The sequence below is a fragment of the Cornus florida genome, unplaced genomic scaffold, assembly GCF_030987335.1.
Source record: "Cornus florida cultivar Cherokee Brave unplaced genomic scaffold, ASM3098733v1 CherokeeBrave_3.0.0_Hap2_Chr06, whole genome shotgun sequence".
NCBI lineage: Eukaryota > Viridiplantae > Streptophyta > Magnoliopsida > Cornales > Cornaceae > Cornus > Cornus florida.
In genome coordinates this window covers 42,495,302-42,519,460 of record NW_026775576.1, presented here as the reverse complement: position 1 = coordinate 42,519,460, position 24,159 = coordinate 42,495,302, and the positions used below count along the sequence as shown (strand labels likewise).

The 24,159-nt window shown below is 36.3% G+C and overlaps 1 protein-coding gene across 1 annotated transcript; it reads left to right on the top strand.

Moving 5' to 3' along the window:
- The first annotated feature begins 18,658 nt into the window (after positions 1-18,658).
- On the top strand, positions 18,659-20,125 carry LOC132313988 (aldehyde dehydrogenase family 3 member F1-like). The gene is made up of 3 exons (XM_059812916.1): positions 18,659-18,940; positions 19,218-19,286; positions 20,042-20,125. Exons 1-3 carry the CDS (start codon positions 18,743-18,745, stop codon positions 20,123-20,125), a joined length of 351 nt encoding a protein of 116 aa, XP_059668899.1. The 5' UTR covers positions 18,659-18,742.
- Positions 20,126-24,159: the final 4,034 nt, after the last annotated feature.

The following is a 24,159-nucleotide window of genomic DNA, read 5'->3' as shown; positions in this document are numbered from 1 at the left end:
GATCAATCATATGAATAGGACAAAATAGGGTTCGATCGATCGAAGGTGATGTTCGATCGATCGAACTTGGAATTTCAGCAAAGGCCAAGGTTGGATCTATCGAGAAGTACTGTGATCGATCATAGATGTTTGATCGATCGAACTCTAAGTTGGATCGATCAAACTTTTCAGCTGCACAACTTGATTCCTTTTTGCTCATTTCTTTCTCCACTTTGCTCCCTCCTTTGGTTTATCTCAGGATTGCTTCAATTAAGCTCTTATTTGGCTGAGTTAGTTAAATTTTGGGATTGGTGCCTGAAAATATAAATAACACGTAATAAGTCTAAAATGGCAAAGTAAGATAGATAAAGGTACTAGAATGCTTAAGCTTAACGGGTTTAAATGCGCACTTTTCAGTGCTCATCAGTATGTCTCAGCCTGAGTAGAGATACCATGCAAATCGCACGTAATGTGGTCATGTGTATCTAGACCTACCAGGGAACAAAACCACTGTCCAGTTATCCATCCTAGGTGATATACGCACCCTAACCATGGTCCTGAGACTCAAGCTCATACCATGGCACCATAACATAAATATATAATGTCCGTTCAAGGTGTGTCATTCAAAAATTTTATTGACCTGACACATAGTTATAAGTAGGACTTAACTTTTATAGTTAATCCATCTTATTTCAGAGTAGGTAGGTCTTAGTATTTGAACTAAGCCATCCCTAATATGCCACCGTCCCATACCGGTGCATATACATCCATATAAGTAGGACTTAACTTTTATAGTTAATCCAACTTATTCCAAAATAGGTAGGAGTTAGTATTTTAACTAATCCGTCCCTAGTATGCCACCGTCCCATACCGGTGCATACAATCCTCCCAAGAGCACAGTTTATAAAATAACATTATGCATTCAACAACCATTCTCCAAAATATGCATCAATATAATTTAACACATATATATGAATATTAGGCATTCACTATAGGGCCTAAAAATAACCTTCCAATAATATAAACTGCTAAAATAATCTAAGCATTTACATTCTCCAACTTGCCCATAAATTGATGCAGTTAAATAACAAACGTATATCAATTTTTAATCCAAACCAAGCATAGATATTTTCAGGTAAATCTCTACACTTATAACTCCACCTAAATATGATTTACAGCACTAAGTCATAAATAAAACAATCTCCAAGTACAGTAAATAGGTTTCTTAACTACAACAGTGCACCACCAACAGGTTTTCCCCCAAATTCAACTTACTCCATTCCTTAGTCCAATTATGAATTGATGTTTCCCTATTGTTTAATACAATTGGAGTACCAATTAAATCTATACTAGGTATAGTTGATTTAATTAATTCACCATTCTTATAACACTATGGAAAACATGATTATATTTATAATTAAATCATATTTAAAAGCCTTGATAAGTTCCAATATATAGACCTAGCAAAAAAAATTGCAATACTGCAAGGTTTCTTAAACTGAATGCTACTCCATCTCCTAATACCATACTGTACCAATGTTTTCCAATAGTTTTATAAGTTCCTAGTAATTAATTACATCCAAGAAAATCAATTAAACCATTTAAGAAAACTCTGTACAACCCAAAATAGTCCCTAAAACTCGTTCCTGTGCGTTTTAAGAAGGAACAGGCTCTCAAAATTGGGAGCCTGCTCTACTTTTCATCTAGAGCCGGCTCTAGGCTCTTAGAGCCGGCTCCGAGAACACCAAGAGCCGGCTCCCCCCTTTGGGAGCCGTCTCTAAGAGGTTTGGGAGCCCTCTCTCCCTCCTCTTAGCAGCCTCTGTTCGTTTCATCTTCCTCCTCTCCGATTCTGATGATCACCAATCCTCTGTAGTAGTTTTTAATACATGTTTTAAGGTCCACCTAGATTCCATATTGGTCACAGAACAAGAACATACAACCAAAACTTGAATTTAAACACAAGTTGTTACACAACAGCAGCAAGGTTTCAAGTTAACATTGTAAAGCAAACTAAGAACAGATTTATTTCATGAAATTAAATACAAATTAAACATGCATAAGAGACGTAATTAAGACTTAATTTAATCCCTGGAGGCTATCTAAGCATGCATAGAACACAAATTCCTGGGAAAGAGAAGATCAGAAACTTGCCTTTGAAACTCAAACTTGCAAAGCTAATCCCACGTCTCTGAGTATTAAACCACCCTTGCTGCTCCTATTGTAGTCTAGTAACACACACCAAACTTCCCTCCGTGATTCTGTTTTGTGAACCACTCAACCTCCCACTCCGGTTCTCCCTGTATCTCTCTGGTTTTCACTACCAATCTAGGGCTCTGTTTGTGGTTTACAGAACGTAATTTATTTTGTTCTTCAAACCCTAAACCATATCTTGCTTTATATTTATAGGTGTATATGAATACCCTAGTCCACGAATAATCAAAGACTAAGCCCTAATCCCCATCCTAATCGGCCCATGAACTATCTCAGTTCTAATCTACGGCGGCTCACTATACAACCTTCTTAACCCTACTGTTTAACTAACGTATTGTTTTAAAATAATTCATTCACTTAATTTCCATAATTAAATAACTACATCAAATAACTTAAGTCAAATAAAACGAAGATGCAACTAAACCAAAAAGAAGCCAATTAATTCAAATAAAACAATTAACTCAATCAAATTATTCAAGTAATTAATTAAAACAAATTTAAGTAAATCATTTATTTAAAAATAAATACACACTTAATCAATTAAACAAACCAAAACACATAGCTCACATATTAAAAATGCAATAAAACTCAAAATTATCAAAATTAAATTCCCATTCTATCCTTTTGGAAACTAGGGGTATTACAACTTAGTTCAGGACTTTAGAGACCATAACAGAGGAGAACGGAATGTTCCACAGTCGCCGGAGATGGAGAAGATAGCGTAAAACAGGGAGAGAGTTGGCTCCCTCTTGAAAAGAGGCGGCTCCCTTATGAGGGAGCCGACTTTAGTGTAAATGGAGGCGGCTCCTTTAGGAAGGATCCGACTCCATGCATGAGGGAGGCGGCTCCTTTGTTAGGGAGGCGGCTCCTCTGCTGGACACATGGTTAGGGCGTGTTTGGGCTTGGTTTTTGGATTACAGAAGGGTTTAAAACCTACCTATGCTATAATGAATGGTTGGAATGATTTAAATTGACATAATTATTTTCCTAAATGTATAACTTAATTATGTTAATTTATCATGGATATGAACAATATAATGTTTTAAATAAATCTGGATATTGTTAATGAAGGATGAAATTGCGTATTATTAATCTAGCAATTTAAATGAATGTTAAATGATTTAAATTATGGATTATCAGTATAATTTAGTCATGTATTTATCTAATGTTGAGCATGCTTATTTTAATTGATGCATTAATGTATTTCGTCAATTACTGGATGGAATAGAGGAATTAGTTGCTTAAAAGTAACTTAGCAATTAATATGAATGTTATATGGTTTTAATTATACATTGGCAAAATAGTATGGTTATGTTTTTGGTCTAGTTTTACTATGCTTATTCTTGGATATCTGATGTATTTGGATTATTGCATCAACTGTGGATTTATCTGATGCATACTTTAGATGTTGCATCATTTATGGATCATATGCATTATATACACCGGTATTGTAATACCCCGTATTTTTTTAAAGAGTTTATTTAAATTAATTTTGTATTAGGTTAATTATTTAATCTGTAGATTTATTCACCTTTTAATTGTGTACGCTAAATTATTAAATTAATATTCTTTATTTGTGCATGTAATATTATTTGTATGTTCTTTTTATTATAATGTTGATTTATATATTTTATTGGTTATGTTTTAGATTAATTAATATTAGTTAATTAAAGTATGACATTTGTATTGTAGTATAATAATAATAATAATATTATCCAAACAATGTCATGATGTCAATTTAATCTTAGGATAGAATTTCATTTACTACGGTAGAATTTTATGTCAATTATTTGACTTAGATTTAATTGCCTTGAATTAAATTAGGTGGGAAGTTTTGATAGTTAATGTAAATTTAGATATTTGTATTATTTATATTATATAAGTTAGTATATATATTTATGTTAGTTAACTTATCAAGGGAAGGGGATTCACGTAAGTAGTATAGGAAATAAAAAGATAACAGTGAGCAATTTTATAAGAGTGAAAGGAAAAGGGAGAGAGAAGGAAGCTTGGATCGGTGTAGGTGATTTTACCCGACTACGCGCAACCGACGGATTTGTTTCAAATCCATAAGGCAAGTTATTATCTACTTTTCCCCTTTGAATCCATAAATTAATTATTTAATTTATTTCGGTTACTTTGGAGCATAGAAATCATGCTAGGATTTTAATAAATTATCATTTTTTTAGTTTATTAAATTAGTGAAATATTAATTATTTAAGGGTTAGATATTATTTTATTAGCCTATATAATTAATTATAGCTAAAATATTTATTTACAGCTTTAAGGATTTTTTAGAATTTACTAGAATTTTTAGGGAATTTTCTGTAATTTCCGGCGAGACTCCGGCGGTATTTCCGGCCACCGGCAGTGAGGAAGATGACCGGAGTGATCCGGTGTGATGCGGCGCACTGTAGTTAGTGTGTGCTTACATCCGTAGCCCTTAGATTAGTTTTTGGTCAACAGATTGATCCAGTGTAGCGCGTACATGGGAGTTCGTTACAACAGACCAATCAGGACACGCCACGTCAGTAGGGCGCATTAGGGCGCGCGTGGCTGATGCCAAACGCGCGTGGTGGCGCGTGTAAGCGCGTGCGCGTGTGAGGAAGGTGGCGGCGCGTGTAGGAAGCTCTGGGAGGCGCGTGAGGGCGTGTGTAGGGTCTCTACAGCTGCTGGAAAGGTCCAGAATACCCCTAGGGACTGATTTGTAATTTCCAGAGTCTTCAACTTGCATTTTTGGGCCTCGGGTTGGTATTTTCGGGGTTAGCGGGACATTAAATTATTATTGTACTACCCGTTAATTATTATTATGTCCAATTACTATTTCTAAATATTAATTGCATCATTTTCTGTACAGGTCGCTATTAAACATATGTAATTAATTTAATGACATTGTTAAATATTAATTGTGTTTTTCTTTTATTAAATTGTATTAATCGTTAATGTTCAATTAAATGATTACATGGTTTTATAAATTGTCCAGTATACATTACAGGATTATTTATGGTGTTAATGATATACAAATTATTATTACCATGCTGTGTGTATTTCAGGAGGTAAATGGACTGCTAAATAAATTTATGTCGCATTTATATTATATGGAAGTGTTGCCATATAGAACCATGTGAGCTGACTAATAAGTTGAGACTCATTTATATCTTATGCATTTGTTGCGATAGACAGATGTGTGGCTGTCGGGGTATGTGATTTAATATTATTGGCATGTGTTGCCTAAGTGATATGCTCAGTATATGCATTAGTGCCTTGAGATGTGTTACCACAGTGTATGACTTATAGTCTGTGTTGTCAGTATCATTGCACCATGTATTAATAGTTGATTTCCCAGGTAGGGAAAGGAGACACTTAACCACCTCGTGTGAGTCTAAGTGATCACCGTCTATTCTGGTTGAGGTCATATTATACATGGTATTGTTTCATTAGGGTGTATACAGGTATAGTATACTGCCGAATATTAATGATTAATTTATTTGATTCTCTGATTTGGGTCATAGTAGAGAGGACTTGCTCGTGGGATTGACGCACCATTGTTGTTATTTCAGGACACGGTCAGTACCCGTTTTCAGGTTGAGGCTTAGCAGTGTGGGACCACCATCCGAACTCATCTACTCTTACGGTCTTGTTCAGGGTAGAAGTTTCATGTATTAGTTAGTTTTCAGTTTTATTTACTTCCGACGTTGAACTTTCAAGTTTTTATATAGGGATCCTTGACATAGGATTTCCAATTTGTATAACGGAGTATTGTATTTAATAAAGGATGGATGGATGTTTTATTATCGAGTTTTCCTTTCCTGTCTAAGTTCTTTTATTATTATCATTTTGTATTCCATGCTTGTATATTACCAAATGTTTTTGATATCTCTCATTTTTCGTGTATAAGTCTGATCAACTTATGCGTGGAAAATGTGGGGGTGTTACAATTGGTATCAGAGCATTCCAGATTCGAGTGTCCTAGGGATTTGTGGTTACTATACTTCCGCGTTGTGTATTCTGATAATTAGAGCCTAAGTATTAGGGTTCTTTGTACTTTTTTAGTCGGTCCATTATAATGTACTGATGTTAGATTTTTCTAATCCGACAGAAAAATGGTTAGACGTGGGACAAGGAGTGCGAATAGAAATCGCAGTATTTCCCCAACTCAAGATGAGAATCAGGAATTTACTCCTCAAGTTGCTGATATCATTACACGAGCTGTGGCAGCAGGAGTAACATCTGCTTTACGAAACCAGCAACCTCCTCAAATGGCGCCTGCTCCTGAACCGATAGCACAACCAATGTCATGGGACAAAACTCGTCACTCGTTCATCAGAGGGAATCCACCATCATTTGCAGGGTCCACAGATGTCATGTTAGCATATCAGTGGAAACAGGAGAGCGAACGTCATCTTCAGATGGTAGTCTGTACCGAAGTGCAGAAACAGAAGCTAGCTACTTTTATGCTAATAGGCAATGCGTTACAGTGGTGGGAGTCTATCACTACTATTGAAGAGAGGACCAGATTGACGTATGCTGAATTTCAGACTCGCTTTGATAGCAAATATTTTCCCTTGTCAGTAAGATCAGCAATGAAGACCGAATTTCTGGATCTACAGCAGGGGGATATGACCGTAGCCGAATATGAACAGAGGTTCATTAATTTGTCTTTATTCGCACCAGAGGAGGTGAACACTGAAGAAAAAAAGAGGTACCGTTTTGTTAAGGGGTTAATATGGCCAATTAAGATGGTGATCGTAGGTAGTCCTGCATATACTACTTACATACAGGTGGTTAATGCCGCTTTACAACACTGCCAGATAAGGAGTGATTATCGAAAATCCAAGGGAGATAAGCGGGCTGACCGAGACTTCACTCACCAGACAGTGGAGAGGGGAAGCAGTAGTGGTACCAAGTTTAATGACCGGGGCAGAGTTCAAGGACATCAACCTTGGAAGAAAAACAAAGGAAACACAGATGTGCAGAGAGATGGGGTTTTTAATCAGGGTAGGCAAGTTGGGGTACCTCAGACTGGACAAGAACAGTTTTCGGGAAATCAACAGAGGAGGCAGACAGGTCCTTTTCAGGGACATTGTTATCACTATAGGGAGATTGGGCATCCAGCTAAGATGTGTCCCAAAGCTAAGCAGGGACAGTATGGGCAGCCGAGACCTAATCAGCCCTTACCTTTACCGGCCCCACAGATACCATGTGGGCAAGTTCAGAACTTTCCGGCTCTTCCAGCACCACCACTTCCTCAGGGACAACCTCCACAACAGTTGCATCATGGCAGGGTATATAACTTCATGCCACATAATGGGCAGTCTCCTCAGGCTATTGAGGGTATGTTTTCTATACATGGTAGATCTGCTCGTATACTCTTTGACACTGGTGCATCACATTCTTTTGTGTCTAGATCTTTTGTTATCTTATCTGGTATGGTGACTCAGTTTTGTGACCAACCTCTCAATATTTATACACCATTGGGAGTAGGCGCAATTTTACGAGAGTGTTGTGGTGATGTTCTTATAGATATGGGCTGGCTTCGATTTCTCGCAAAATTGTTAGTTTTGGATATGCATTCTTATGATGTTATACTTCGGATGGACTGGTTATCTCAGTACCATGCTCAGATTAACTGTTACGAAAAGTCTATTACATTTGCTATACCAGGACAAGAGATGTATCTTATTATTGTACCACAACCTGATAGAGGGCCTAGCACTTATTTATTCGTTATTGAGGAGGACTCACAGGAAGTGACCGCGGTATCTCTTGACAGCATCCCGGTAGTGCAGGAATTTCAGGATGTATTCCAGGAAATTCCAGACTTGCCACCGAGTCGGGAGATAGACTTCGTCATTGATTTAGCTCCAGGCACTATGCCTATTGCTAAGGCACCATATAGAATGGCACCAGTGGAGATGCGAGAGTTGAAAGATCAAATTTAACAGTTGCTCAGCCAGGGATTTATTCGCAGGAGTACTTCACCATAGGGAGCACCAGTATTGTTTGTTAAGAAGAATGATGGATCTCTTCATCTTTGTATTGATTACAGAGAACTGAACAAGGTCACTATTCGTAACAAGTACCCGTTGCCTAGAATTGATGACCTATTTGATCAGTTGAAGGGAGCTACTTACTTCTCGAAGATAGATTTGAGATCTGGTTATCATCAGCTACGAGTCAGAGAATAAGATGTTCCAAAGATAGCATTTCTCACAAAGTACGGATCTTATGAGTTTCGTGTTATGCCTTTCAGCTTAACTAATGCCCCAGTTGTCTTTATGGACTTGATGAACAGAGTTTTCAGAGAGTACTTAGATCAGTTTGTCATTGTTTTGATCGATGATATTTTGGTTTACTCTAAGTCGAAGAAGGACCATGCCAAACATTTACGCACCGTTTTGCAGACACTTCGTGAACATCAGTTGTTTGCAAAGTTTGAAAAGTGTGAATTTTGGCAGAAAGAGGTCAAGTTTCTGGGCCATGTAGTGTCAAAAGAAGGGTTAGCAGTAGATCCAGCTAAGGTTGCGGCAGTTATAGAGTAGGGACAACCTACCTCACCGACAGAGGTTCGTAGTTTTCTGGGATTGGCGGGGTATTACCGCAGGTTCATCCAGGGATTTTCCAAAATTGCTTGTCCACTTACTCATCTGACCAAGAAGAATGTACCATTTGTGTGGGATGATTCTTGTCAGACTGCTTTTACTGAATTAAAGAGTAAGTTAACTTCTTCACCTGTCTTAGCCACACCTCAGAGTGGAATCGAGTATTTAGTATATACCGACGCTTCTCTGAAGGGTTTGGGTTGTGTATTGATGCAAGAAGAGCGACCAGTTTCTTATGGGTCCCAAAAGCTTAAGCCTCATGAGCTTAATTACCCGACTCATGATCTGGAGTTAGCAGCAATGGTTTTTGCCTTGCTTATATGGAGGCATTATCTTTTGGGGGAAACTTTTTGATTGTTTAGTAATCATAAGAGTTTACAGTATTTGTTCACCCAGAGGGAACTGAATATGAGACAGTGTAGATGGTTAGAGTTCGTGAAAGATTATCACTTCTCTATTCAATATCATCCAGGGAAAGCGAATGTAGTAGCAGATGCACTCAGCCGCCGACCCTATGTCAGCCTTTCAGCTTTGTTTGCAACAGAGTGGGATGCTTTGAAGGCTGTTGATGAGTTAACAGACGCTTTTATGGCATGTGTGGTAGTAACTCCTTCTATCATTCACCAGGTCATTAAAGCTCAACTCACAGATCAACAGTGTATTGATCGGGTTTTGGAGTTAGCTTCAGGTGATGTTCCTTTTTATTCTATGGGTACGGATGGATGATTGAGGTACAAGGGACATTTAATTGTTCCTTCAGCTGACAATTTGAGAAATGTTGTGATGAGAGAGACACACACTTCTCAGTTCTCTGTACGTCCAGGGGGAGACAAGATGTATCAGGACATGAAATGCCAGTTTTGGTGGGCCGGCATGAAAAGAGATATTGCTATCTTTGTCTCTAAATGCAGCACTTGTCAGATGATTAAGATTGATCACCAGAGACCACCAAGATCTTTACAGCCACTTCCCATACCAGAGTGGAAATGGGAGAGTATTTCCATGGACTTTATAGAGGGATTACCTACTTCACATCATAATCACAATTCTATTTGGGTCATTGTTGATAGATTGACCAAGTCCACTCATTTTCTGCCTGTTCGTTCAAACTTTACGTCAGAACAGTATGCTAAGCTTTATATTGCAGAAATGGTGAAACTTCATGGCATACCATTGTCCATCGTATTAGATAGAGATCCGAACTTTGTATCAGGATTTTGGAGGTGCTTTCAGCAGGCTTTGGGTACAAAACTTCATCTTAGCACTGCCTATCATCCTCAGACAGATGGACAGACTGAGTGAGTTGATCAGATTTTAGAAGACATGTTGCGGGCATGTGTTCTTGATTTTAAGGGCAATTGGAAGGAATATTTGCCGCTTTCAGAGTTTGCTTATAACAATAGTTATCAGAAAACTATTGGTTTGGCACCATTTGAGGCTTTGTACGGTAGACCGTGTAGGTCTCCAGTTTGTTGGCTTGGAGTTGGCGAGAAGAGCTTTTTGGGTCCTGAATTTATTAAGGACACGTCAGAAAAGATCGCTATCATTAGGGATCGGATGCGTACAGCTCAAAGCAGACAGAAAAGCTATGTTGACCGTCGAACTCGTGTCTTGGAGTTTAAGGTGGGTGATCAGGTTTTACTTAAGGTTTCTCCCATGAAGGGCGTAATGTGGTTTGGATCAAAGAGTAAGTTATCGCCTCGTTTTGTGGGTCCTTTTATGATTATAGATCGGATTGGGGCAGTAACTTATCGTCTGGCTTTACCAGATAATCTTTATAGGGTACATAATGTCTTTCATGTATCCATGCTGCGAAAATTTCTACGGGAAGAAGACAAATATCAACACATTGATATGGGTGAGATTGAGTTACAACTCGATGCAACCAATTTAGAACAACCTTACTGTATTCTCAATCGTAGGAATCAAATACTGCGCACGAAGACTATTCCATTAGTACGTGTGCAGTGGAGTCATCATAGTGAGACAGAGTCTACTTGGGAACGAGAAGATATTATCCATGCCAAGTATCCCGAGCTCTTTCATACAGGTATGTAGTGAATTTCGGGGACGAAATTCCTTTATTAGGGGGGGGAGAATGTAATACCCCGTATTTTTTAAAAGAGTTTATTTAAATTAATTTTGTATTAGGTTAATTATTTAATCTGTAGATTTATTCACCTTTTAATTGTGTATGCTAAATTATTAAAATAATATTCTTTATTTGTGCATGTAATATTATTTGTATGTTCTTTTTATTATAATGTTGATTTATATATTTTATTGGTTATGTTTTATATTAATTAATATTAGTTAATTAAAGTATGACATTTGTATTGTAGTATAATAATAATAATAATATTATCCAAACAATGTCATGATGTCAATTTAATCTTAGGATAGAATTTCATTTACTACGGTAGAATTTTATGCCAATTATTTGACTTAGATTTAATTGCCTTGAATTAAATTAGGTAGGAAGTTTTGATAGTTAATGTAAATTTAGATATTTGTATTATTTATATTATATAAGTTAGTATACATATTTATGTTAGTTAACTTATCAAAGGAAGGGGATTCACGTAAGTAGGATAGGAAACAAAAAGATAACAGTGAGCAATTTTATAAGAGTGAAAGGAAAAAGGAGAGAGAAGGAAGCTTGGATCGGTGTAGGTTATTTTACCCGACTACGTGCAACCGGCGGATTTGTTTCAAATCCATAAGGTAAGTTATTATCTACTTTTCCCCTTTGAATCCATAAATTAATTATTTAATTTATTTCGGTTACTTTGGAGCATAGAAAGCATGCTAGGATTTTAATAAATTATCATTTTTTTAGTTTATTAAATTAGTGAAATATTAATTATTTAAGGGTTAGATATTATTTTATTAGCCTATATAATTAATTATAGCTAAAATATTTATTTAAAGCTTTAAGGATTTTTTAAGAATTTTCTAGAATTTTTCGGGAATTTTCTGTAATTTCCAGCGAGACTCCGGCGGTATTTCCAGCCACCGGCAGTGAGGAAGATGACCAGAGTGATCCGGTGTGATGTGGCGCACTGTAGTTAGTGTGTGCTTACATCCGCAGCCCTTAGATTAGTTTTTGGTCAACAAATTGATCCAGTGTAGCGCGTACATGGGAGTTCGTTACAACAGACCAATCAGGACATGCCACATCAGCAGGGCGCATTAGGGCGCGCGTGGCAACGCGTGCGCGCGCGTGGCTGATGCCAGACGCACGTGGTGACGCGTGTAAGCATGTGCACGTGTGAGGAAGGTGGCGGCGCGTGTAGGAAGCTCTGGGAGGCGCATGAGGGCGCGTGTGGGGTCTCTGCAGCTGCTGGAAAAGTCCAGAATACCCCTAGGGACTGATTTGTAATTTCCAGAGTCTTCAACTTGCATTTTTGGGCCTCGAGTTGGTATTTTCGGGGTTAGTGGGACATTAAATTATTATTGTACTACCCGTTAATTATTATTATGTCCGATTACTATTTCTAAATATTAATTGTATCATTTTCTGTACGGGTCGCTATTAAACAGATGTAATTAATTTAATGACATTGTTAAGTATTGATTGTGTTTTTCTTTTATTAAATGGTATTAATCGTTAATGTTCAATTAAATGATTTCATGGTTTTATAAATTGTCCAGTATACATTACGGGATTATTTATGCTGTTAATGATATACAAATAATTATTACCATGCTGTGTGCATTTCAGGAGGTAAATGGACTGCTAAATAAATTTATGTCGCATTTATATTATATGGATGTGTTGCCATATAGAACCATGTGAGCTGACTAATAAATTGAGACTCATTTATATCTTATGCATTCGTTGCGATAGACAGATGTATGGCTGTCGGGGTATGTGGTTTAATATTATTGGCATGTGTTGCCTAAGTGATATGCTCAGTATATGCATTAGTGCCTTGAGATGTGTTACCACTGTGTATGACTTATAGTCTGTGTTGTCAGTATCGTTGCACCTTGTATTAATAGTTGATTTCCCAGGTAGGGAAAGGAGACATTTAACCACCTCGTGTGAGTTTAAGTGATCACCGTCTATTCTGGTTAAGGTCATATTATACATGGTATAGTTTCATTAGGGTGTATACAGGTATAGTATACTGCCGAATATTAATGATTAATTTATTTGATTCTCTGATTTGGGTCATAGTAGAGAGGACTTGCTCGTGGGGTTGACCCACCATTGTTGTTATTTCAGGACACGGTCAGTACCCGTTTCCAGGTTGAGGCTTGGCAGTGTGGGACCACTATCCGAACTCATCTACTCTTACGGTCTTGTTCAGGGTAGAAGTTTCATGTATTAATTAGTTTTCAGTTTTATTTACTTCCGACGTTGAACTTTCAAGTTTTTATATAGGGATCCTTGACATAGGATTTCCAAGTTGTATAACAGAGTATTGTATTTAATAAAGGATGGATGGATGTTTTATTATCGAGTTTTCCTTTCCTGTCTAAGTTCTTTTATTATTATCATTTTGTATTCCATGCTTGTATATTACCAAATGTTTTTGATATCTCTCATTTTTCGTGTATAAGTCTGATCAACTTATGCGTGGAAATTGTGGGGGTGTTACAGGTATAGGACAGTGGCATATTAAAGACGGATTAACTAAAAACTTTAAGTCCTACCTATTCATGTATAATGGAATGGATTAATTAAAATGTTAAATCCTACATATATTCATGTCAATCCAACAGAATCAGTTGGATGACATACTGGATGTTTATTTTATGTTCTGGATTAGGATGGATTATATATATATATGATTATGATGCCATGATATGAGCTTGAGTCTCAAGATCATGGTTAGGTTGCATATATGCAGTGGGATGCATAGCTAGCTATGATAGTTAGTGGTGTACCCTATTAGGCCTAGGTACTCATGCCCACTTCAAGTATGTTTTGCATGTTGCCTACTAGTCAGGTTTAAACCGCATTGTAATCCAGTGAGAGTCCCTTAGTGTGTATCTATATATATATACGAACTACTAGTTATTGTTGGATTAACTAGGATATATACGTGTATCGGATCTCTGCTTGAACTGTAGTAGAGTAGAACTTGTTTATGGGCCTGACCCACCATTATTTTTCAGGTGTTCGTCAGGAGTAGAGGTTGTTCGTGCTGAGCAAGGATCAATCTACTTCACTCCTCCGGATTATCTACGTAGGAGTTCCTTTATGTTTCAGTGTTCTGACGTAAATAGTCTATGCTGTCACTTGTTCAGTTGGGTTTTTCTAAGGGTCCACATAGTGTGGATTCCCGAGTTGTATTATTATTAGAGGATTGGATGTACCAGAATATTTTATTATTTATGAAAATTTATTCTGAGGTTTCAATTAATGGATTATCATTTTAGTTTCTTTCAACAATTTATCTGTTCTTAGTTATCGTATTTGTATTCTGTACTCAATTATTACCGATTTGTTTTTTATATCCTCAGGTATTCGGGCGTGGGCCTGCCAACTCGCATCTGGAAATCCAGGGGTATCACAGCCACTACCATAGTTCCACCACCACCATCGCCACCTTTCACCACCACTTTCCATGTCGTCTTCGGTCACCGCCACCTTTTGCCATAGCCATATTCCACTACCGCTACCTTCCATCACCACTGCCACCACCACCACCCGCCACCACCACCACCACCACTGCTACCGCCACAAGAATCTTTCACCACCGCCTTCCACCACCACCTTCCACTGTCGTCACCACCATCTTCCACTATCACTTCCACCACCACCTTCCATCACTACCGCCACAAAAACCACCACTATTACCTTCCATCACAACTGTAGTACCCCTAATTTTCAAAAAGATATAAATTAGATTTCATTATTTATTTATTGCATTTTATTTAATTATCTAGCAATGTGCTTACATGGCTATATGTTTTTATGTTATATGCTTATATGATTTAATTGTTTGATGTGTATTATGGGTTTTGTTTGTGTGTATTTGTGTGATATGATCTATGTGACTTGATTGTGTACTTGTTTGCAATTATGTGTTAGTTAAATGTTTAATTGTTTATTTTTATTTTATTTTATTTTATTTTATGTTAAAAGGAATGGATTTGGATAGTAGTAATGGACCAACCAAATGGGTCACATGTACTACTTAGATAGGAAGCCTAAATGTGTAAGGATTACGACCCATGGATATTAGTTATAGGAAGCCTAAATGTGTAAGGATTACGACCCATGGATATTAGTTATATATATATATATATATATATATATATATATATATATATTAATGTGTGTATGTGTGTATATATAGATATATGGACATTATTATTAGTATGATTATTACTATTATTAATAATAATGGATGGAGCAGCTATATATATATTAATGTGTATATATGTATATACATGTATTACTATGATATGTATTATTATTAGTATTTATTATTATTAATAATACATGGAAGTTTTGTATATATATGGTATATATATATAATGTTGTTATTATTATTATTATTATTATTTTTATATAATGGAGGAATGGAGGAATCATATATATATATATATATATAATCTCACGTAAGAAACCTTCTAGCAGACCCACATATAACATATATATAGGCTACACCAATACCTAATCCAAATCCTACCCCAACTTAACCTTCTGACTTAATGGAAAAGAAAATAAAATAATTAAAGTAATAATAATTATACTAACTATTATCATTTGCATTTTATTTTCTTTTCCATTAAGTCAGAAGGTTAAGTTGGGGTAGGATTTGGATTAGGTATTGGTGTAGCCTATATATATGTTATACGTGGGTCTGCTAGAAGGTTTCTTACATGAGATTTAGAGGGAGAGGGACAAAAAGCAGACAAAGTTTAGAGATAACAGAGAGCTGAGAGTTGAGAGAAGGAAAAGGGAGGCCATGAGGAGGAAGGCTACTGTGGGTGACTAACCAGAACAATAGAGTGGAGGACGACGGCATCCAAAGGTGTCAAGGAGTTGACTGGAGAATAAGAAGTTGGGTCTCAATCCGAAATCCTTAAAGGCAAGTTCTATATTCTACTCCTCTTCTTTGATCTAGGGGTCAATACATGTTTAGGACAACTTTGGGATGATTATAGAAGATTAATGAACCTGTTTGCATGCTTTAATCGGATCAAAATAGAAACTAAATATGTGTATATGTGTGTATTCTTGATTTGTATGATTTTGTGATTGAAAGCATGATTTGTTGATTAATCTTGTTGTAAACATGTATAATCGTCTTAAATAAATCATTGGGACCCATATCAATGGAGTTCGAAGGAGTTGCAAAGGCTGGAAAATGGAGAAGACGACCCACAGCAGAAACGAGCCGACTCAGTTGTAGAATAAGCCGACTCATTCTAGAATGAGTCAACTCAGTTGGGAACTAAGCCGATTCATTCTAGAATGAGTCGACTTAGTTAGTCTGGAAGTTGAATTCTATGTTTTTGGATTTCAGATGACATTGTAACTTAGTTTAATCAATTTAAATGATTATCATGGATGGATTAAAATCCCAGAATGCCTAATATACATTTAAATTCTAGATTACTCTTGATCTCTATAGAAAGATTGTTGGTAGATCAAACAACACTCCTTGAATGCTTTGACTCTTTCAAAGTGTGATTGCTTCACCTTTGTTCTTCAAGATCTGAATTTGATGTAGAAGAAGCAGATATGCTTCTGTTATCGTTGTAGATGCAAGAATCAATAAACTTTGAACACGATCAGGATTTAAACAAACATTCTAAAATCACTCTTGTGTTTATGTGTATGTTCTAGAAATAAAGATAGAAAAATTAGATTTGATTTTCTACAAAATATCTTTCAAATAGACTTTTTAAGAATCAGAAGATATAATGCAAAAGCGAAATTAACCTTAATGAAAATCAAGGTTTATATAGAATTTCAAAGACCTAGATATGCATAGGAAAAAGGTAATTTTCGTGCATAGGACTTACAGAAAGTATTCTATATTAAATAGAAAGTTTAAACAGAATAGGAAACTAAAATCCTAAACTATATCAGCAAGTGGAACCGGTAGCCAACTTTGGAACCGGTTCCCAAAGAACATAATGCAATTCTTTGAAGCACATGTTCTTGAACCGATAGCCAAACTTAGTACCAGTTCCCAAAAGATAGTTTCAAATGGAAAGGTTTAAAACTTCTGGAAAAATCATGTTTTGGTAACTTTGAAGAACATATCATGTATGTATAATGTCCTAAGTGGGAAACAACTTCCTAAAGTGATGCTCATAACTTTTTCGTAGATCATAGTTTATCAAACTTGAACAACTTTTCAATTTCATAGTTGATCTCGATCTTGATTTGGTAACTTGAAAATTACAACTCGATTGGACTTGTTTTGACACCGAAATTAGCCAATTACAAAAATTATATCTCACATAATATACTATTTAGATGGCTTCTTCACGTTTTCAGTCGAAGCCATCCTAGTTCTGTCCATCTTCTTTCTTTGTTAATTTTCTATTCTCTTTCATGGAACACTAAATAAAGAGAGAGTTAATTGTGCACAAAAGCTGATACATGAAAATATTTTACAAATAAAATATTTTACGTCAAAACAAACAGAGCCTAAATTCAAAATTTGAAGTAACTTAGTTCAAAATTTGAATTGAATTTTCTTGAATTCTAATCCTAAATTGCTCATTCAGTGCTTTCAAATGGTATAATTTTAACCGTTCATGTTTTGACCCTTCATATTTTGTTGTACGTTCTCCATTCATAATTTGGATATAAATGTAGTTAGTATTCTAGTCATTTTGCCGCAGTTAGTACAATTAATGTGAACCAATTATCCGAGTAAATTGTGTTCCCTTTATCCCAAATATATATATATATATATATATATATATATGTCCCTTTTGGTGTGACAACGTTGTCACAGTTCCCCAAACGGGACATTTTTTTTTTTGGGAAGAGGGAGTATAAAATAACGATATGTGTTACTTGTATCAAAGTTTACTATCCAATTGTATCACCGATGGTATTTTTTCGTCGTTCAAAATAAAATGTTGAGGTTCACGCAAATGGAGAAGTTCTGCAATGCTATGGAATATCATACTCTCAGAAGCTTTCAGTCATTAACTCATCCAATAAGTGGGTTCACCATCATATCTAATGTCCGAAAGTCTCGAAAGTACGATACCCCAGGATCGATATTCTAGAATTTTCCAACACAAATGAGTGAATTTTTACCAAGATAAAATTATAAAAATAAAAAACTTGTTATAAAAGTCAAGTTTTAATATAAAGTGAATAACATCAAACAAATACATAAAAGAGAGGTTAAGTAATATTGTCACAAGATTAACGCAAATATAAGGCGGAAAAAATAAAAGAAACACACAAGCACAATGTTAAAAAATACAAATGTTTAACCGCACGGGTGATCTAGTGGTTAAGGGATCTCAAGAGACAAGTTGTAAATTTAGAGGTCGGGAGTTCGACTCTCATAAGATATAAAAACACTCTGATTTAAAAGATATGTGTAATTTGTGAGTGAATGCATATATCCACTATAATTAGTACAAAGGGGGCAAAAAAAGAAAAACACATTGCACCATATTTATTATCTATTCGTTTTTATTTTATATTATTAGAGTTTACAATAAGAATCTTCTTTAAAAAAATCAAATAAAGTATACATAACAGAATAAAATCTATGTGCAAAATATCACTTTTGGCAAATAATAATAATAATAATAATCAAAACAAGTGTTTATGTTTTTTATTGAATAGTTGTGCTTGGTAAGCACCATTATGAAGCCCAACTAGCAAATAAGGGGACAGTTGAACAAACGTGATAATACTAGTAGTAGTAGGAATATATATATATATATTGGACCACTAAAAATTCTTGATAAACTGAAACATACTTTACTATTATTCTTCATCAATGGAAGGTGTGAAAGATTTGAAGACAGAATTAGAGGTGTTGAGAGAGACTTTTAGGTCTGGGAAGACAAAAGAAGCATCATGGAGGAGGTCACAGCTTGAAGCTTTGCTCACTCTCCTCAAGGAAAGAGAAGATGATATCTTCAAGGCTCTTCATCCAGATATTTGGAAACATCCTGCTGAGGCCTACAGAGATGAGGTAAGAGAATTAGTTATACATATATATGTATTGGTAGATAAGTCAGAAACATGCACTGATAATATATTTGTTCCATTGAGACTCAAAACTCTCAAACTTCTACTAACAGTTTTCGGCGGGACAAGTCCATGACTGATACTGTACTAAGAAACAAGGCATTAATTGTAGAGCACATTGAGATGTCTACATTTTGATCTGATTGTGCCAAAGAAAGCTCAACATGGCATGTCGGCACTATAATTATTACTTTCTCATTATTTTATGTGAATTTCTGCAGAGTGGGACGTTGACAAAATCTATAAATTATGCCTTGGGATGCTTAAAAGAATGGATGTCAAGCAAAAAGGTAAGCTTTTTTTTTCTTTTAATTATATGTTATTCTTCTAGATAATATTCATATTGTGCGTATTTGGAATTTCCAAACTATGTGATAGTCCAAAATGACTAGCGGCCTATGAAGCACTGATACGAACACGGGACACAGATACGACACTACACACATGACAAATTTTAAAAAAATTGGACACAAACACGCTGAGCTCCGTAACCTTTCTGCTCATGGTCTTAGGGATACGTCAATAAAATAATATATATGTACACATTCAAAATCCACAATACTATAAATCTAATTTTCCCAAAAAAATATTGCAATAAAAGAAATACTTCAATTCATCATCTAAGCAATTAAAAACCTAGCAAAGTTATCAACAAAACTAGCCAAATAAGATCAAATACATTTCCAACAAGTTTAACATTCTTCATTCATCAGTGTATGTTTTTCAAATTTTTCAAAATTTTACTTTTAAACATTTAAAATTACATTAGGTACTCCTTTTTTTAAAATAAAAAAATAATTATAAAATATACTCCGCCGTGTCCAGTACGTGTCCTCCGCGTGTCCCATCTGTTTCCACCCCACGTCTAATAAAAAATAATTTCTGGACACTTCACAGAAATGTTCGGGCATGTGTCAGAAGGAGCGTCCATGCTTCATAGCTAGCGGCTGAGTTGATTTTTCATAACCCAAAAAGAAAAACATTTTGAACCAAATCTGAATATCTATTTTGATTTTTAATCATCATGTATCTTTTTAGTTTACAGGCTAAATTACCTCTAGCAGCATTTCCTGCTACAGCAGAATTGGTTCTTGAGCCTCTTGGCCTTGTCCTTGTTTTCTCGTCTTGAAATTTCCCCTATGGTAAGAAAGTGACACTTCAGAGAGTTTGTTGATACATCAAAGCCAATATATATACATATAGTTGAGAGCGCCATATGCATATATATATATATATATATATATATATATATATATATATATATATATGTAGGATTATCCTTGGAACCATTGATTGGAGTAATAGCTGCAAGAAATGTAGTGGTTCTAAAACCTTGCTCTGAAATGTAGAACTCTGATCACCAAGGTGCCTCACTCTGCAATCATCCTAAAGCCACTGATGCGCCTCATCTCCATCACACCACTACCACTGCCTCCACCAGCAACCATAGCTGTCACATTAACCACCTCGAGGGCAATGCACAGCTGAATTCAAATTTGAATTTGAATTCTTCGCAGACCTATGAACCACCAGGTATTTCACTTACACACTATGCTTCTCCTTGTCAGATTAGCTCATCTTCTACTGACCCTATACCTACTACCCAATGTGACCATACCCCTCACCATACATTACCTGTCAAAGACACCCCTATACTTACTACCCAATGTGACCAAACCCCTCACCATACACCTTTTCATCTTTCGCAGCCTTCATTGCCTGTCAAATCGCATTGCCCATTACCTAGCATTAAGAATAGTTCTAAACCTGTTAGAAATTAAACTTTATTTTATTTGGTGTTTTATATTTATGTGAGTTTTTTATTGGAGTTAGTGGGGGGCATGAGAGTTACAACTAGTAAATGGTCATGTTAGTGGGTTAGTGGGAGTTTTGCCTACTAAATGGTCATGTTAGTGGGTTAGTGGGAGTTTTGCCTACTAAATGATATGTTAGTGGGGTTTTAAGTTTCATTTACATTTATGTTTTGAAGCCTATATAAACCCATGCATTGTACTCATTTTCAATCAAGTGAAATAAAAAGTATTTTCCTCCATTTCTATTCTCTTCCAAATAGTATAGTGTTGTGTGTGTAACTAGGCCACTATTTTCAACAAAGTGGTATCAGAGCTAGTTTGTGAGAGAGAGAAGAAATGGCAAACAATTCGGTTCCATTTCAAATACCTCGATTCACCAAAGATAACTATGAAAATTGGTGTATCCGTATGAAGGAAATTTTGGGAGCACAAGATGTGTGGGAAGTTGTTTCCAAAGGTTATGATGAGCCAGAAGATGAGGCAACTTTGTCTCAAGCCGAAAAAGATGTTTTACAAGCCATGAGAAAGAAGGACCAAAAGGCGGTGATGACCATCCATCAATGTTTGGATGATGGAATGCTACAAAGAGTTGATAGTGCAGAAAATGCAAAGCAACTATGGGAGATTCTTCAAAATTCCTTCCAAGGAGTTGACAAAGTGAAGAAGGTTCGCCTCCAAACATTACGGGGTGAATTTGAAGCATTGCATATGAAGGAATCTGAATCAATTTCAGATTATTTTTCGAGGGTCCTGGCTATTGTAAATCAACTAAGGAGATATGGCGAAACCACCATGACTGATACAAGGGTCGTTGAAAAGATCCTTCGGTCGTTGGATTCCAAATTCAACTACATTGTTGTAGCCATTGAAGAGTCAAAGGATTTGGATTCCATGACTGTTGATCAACTCATGGGTTCGTTGCAAGCTCATGAAGAAAAGGTGGTGAAGAAACAAGAAGCATTGGAGCGAGTGCTACAAACAAAGTTTTCGTTGAATGAAAGAGACGAAAAACATGGAGGAAATCAAAGGGGCCGAGGACGTGGAAATGCACGTGGCCGAGGAAGAGGAAGAGGCCGTGGAAGAGGAGAAAGAAGCGGTCAACACACAACCAACAATGAAGAAAAAATCCATGACTCACAACAAATAAGAGGTCGTGGTAAAGGAAATTACTCAAGGTCATATGGAAGGAGGTATGATAAGTCTCAAATTCAATGTTATAATTGTCAAAAGTATGGTCATTATGCTTCGGAATGTAGAAATGTTGCTAACGATGTTGAAGAAAAGGCGAATTATGTTGATGAAGAAGTGGAGCCTACTTTGTTGTTAGCATACAAATGTGAAAGGAGTGATCAAGAAGATGTGTGGTATCTTGACACCGGTGCTAGCAACCATATGTGTGGTAGCAAAGAGAAGTTCGTTGATATTGATGAATCAATAAATGGCAAGGTAACATTTTGAGACTTATCACAAATTCCGGTAAGAGGGAAAGGTAAAATATTGATTCGTTTGAGGAATGGGCATCATCAATTTATCTCTAATGTTTATTGTGTGCCTAATATGAAGAACAATATTTTGAGTTTGGGACAACTCTTAGAAAAAGGCTACAATATATCCATGAAGGATTGTAGTCTTTCGATAAGAGACCCATTGGGTAATTTGATTGCCAAGGTTCCAATGACAAAGAACCGGATGTTTTTGCTAAATATTCAAGCCGACGAGGCTAAATGTTTGAAGGCTTGTGTTAATGATTTAACTTGGCTTTGGCACTTGAGATTTGGGCACTTGAATTTTGGAGGATTAGAGTTGTTGGCCAAAAAGAAGATGGTGAAGGGATTGCCTTTCATTAGCAATCCAAATCAATTATGTGAAGGATGTCTCGTTGGAAAGCAATCAAGGAAAAGTTTTCCTAAAGAAGCTACCACAAGAGCTACGGCGCAACTACAACTTATCCATTCGGATGTTTGTGGTCCAATTTCTCCATCATCATTTGGTAAGAATAATTATTTTTTATTATTCATTGATGATTTTAGCCGAAAAACATGGGTGTATTTTCTTAAACAAAAATCGGAGGTGTGTGAAATTTTTAAAAAATTTAGAGCACTTGTTGAAAAACAAAGTGGCTATGATGTAAAGGCTCTTCGATCCGATAGAGGTGGTGAATTCACATCAAATAATTTCAAAAAATTTTGTGAAGAAAATGGAATTCACCATCCTTTAACGGTTCCGAGATCGCCCCAACAAAATGGAGTTGCAGAAAGGAAGAACAGAACCATTCTCAATATGGCTCGAAGCATGTTAAAAAGTAAGGAAATGCCTAAAGAATTTTGGGCTGAAGCGGTTGATTGTGCGGTGTACTTGTCCAATCGGTGTCCTACTAGAAGTGTGCAAAACAAAACACCACAAGAAACATGGAGCGGAAGAAAGCCAAGTGTCTCTCATTTGCGGGTTTTTGGGAGCATTGCCCATGTGCACGTGCCGGATGAAAGGAGGACCAAGTTAGACAACAAAAGTGAAAAAATGGTGTTCATTGGCTATGATGCAAATTCCAAAGGCTACAAGTTGTACAATCCAAGCAATGGGAAGATTGTCATTAGTAGAGATGTTGAATTCGAAGAGGAAGCCATATGGGATTGGAACACTCCAAATGAAGATTATAATATTTTTTCAATTTCTGATGAGGAGCAAGAAAATGAAGGCATGGAGCAGCCCATTTCTCCACCAACATCACCTCCACCGCCATCAATTCAAGATCAATCAACTCCATCATCATCAAGTTCAAGTGACACACCACCACTTCGCATGAGGAGTCTTCGTGACATATATGACGAAACAGATGAGGTAACGGAAAGGTTAGGTGATCTAACACTTTTTTGTCTCTTTGCGGATTGTGAACCCGTAGGATTTGAAGAGGCGGCACAAGATAAAAAATAGAGAAATGCTATGGATGAAGAAATTAAATCCATAGAGAAGAATGACACATGGGAGCTTGCTACACTTCCAAAAGAGTAAAAGGCAATTGGTGTCAAGTGGGTGTATAAAGTAAAGCATAATGCAAATGGTGAAGTTGAAAAATATAAAGCAAGATTGGTCGCCAAGGGGTACAACCAAAAGCCTGGAATTGACTATGATGAGGTATTTGCACCCGTAGCTCGTTTGGAAACAATTAGATTGTTAATTTCTTTGGCAGCCCAGAACAATTGGAGAATCCACCAAATGGATGTGAAATCGGCTTTCTTGAATGGGTTTCTTGAAGAAGAGGTGTATGTTCAACAACCCATGGGCTATGTTGTAAAGGGTCAAGAAAACAGAGTCTTGAAATTGAAGAAGGCTTTATATGGCTTGAAGCAAG

Bases quoted from the DNA above. Each gene is read 5' to 3' on its own strand.
- LOC132313988 (XM_059812916.1), top strand. From the start codon at position 18,743: ATGGAAGGTGTGAAAGATTTGAAGACAGAATTAGAGGTGTTGAGAGAG. The intron at 18,941-19,217 runs GTAAGAGAATTA...GAATTTCTGCAG, and splicing joins CTGAGGCCTACAGAGATGAG to AGTGGGACGTTGACAAAATC. The intron at 19,287-20,041 runs GTAAGCTTTTTT...TTTAGTTTACAG, and splicing joins AATGGATGTCAAGCAAAAAG to GCTAAATTACCTCTAGCAGC.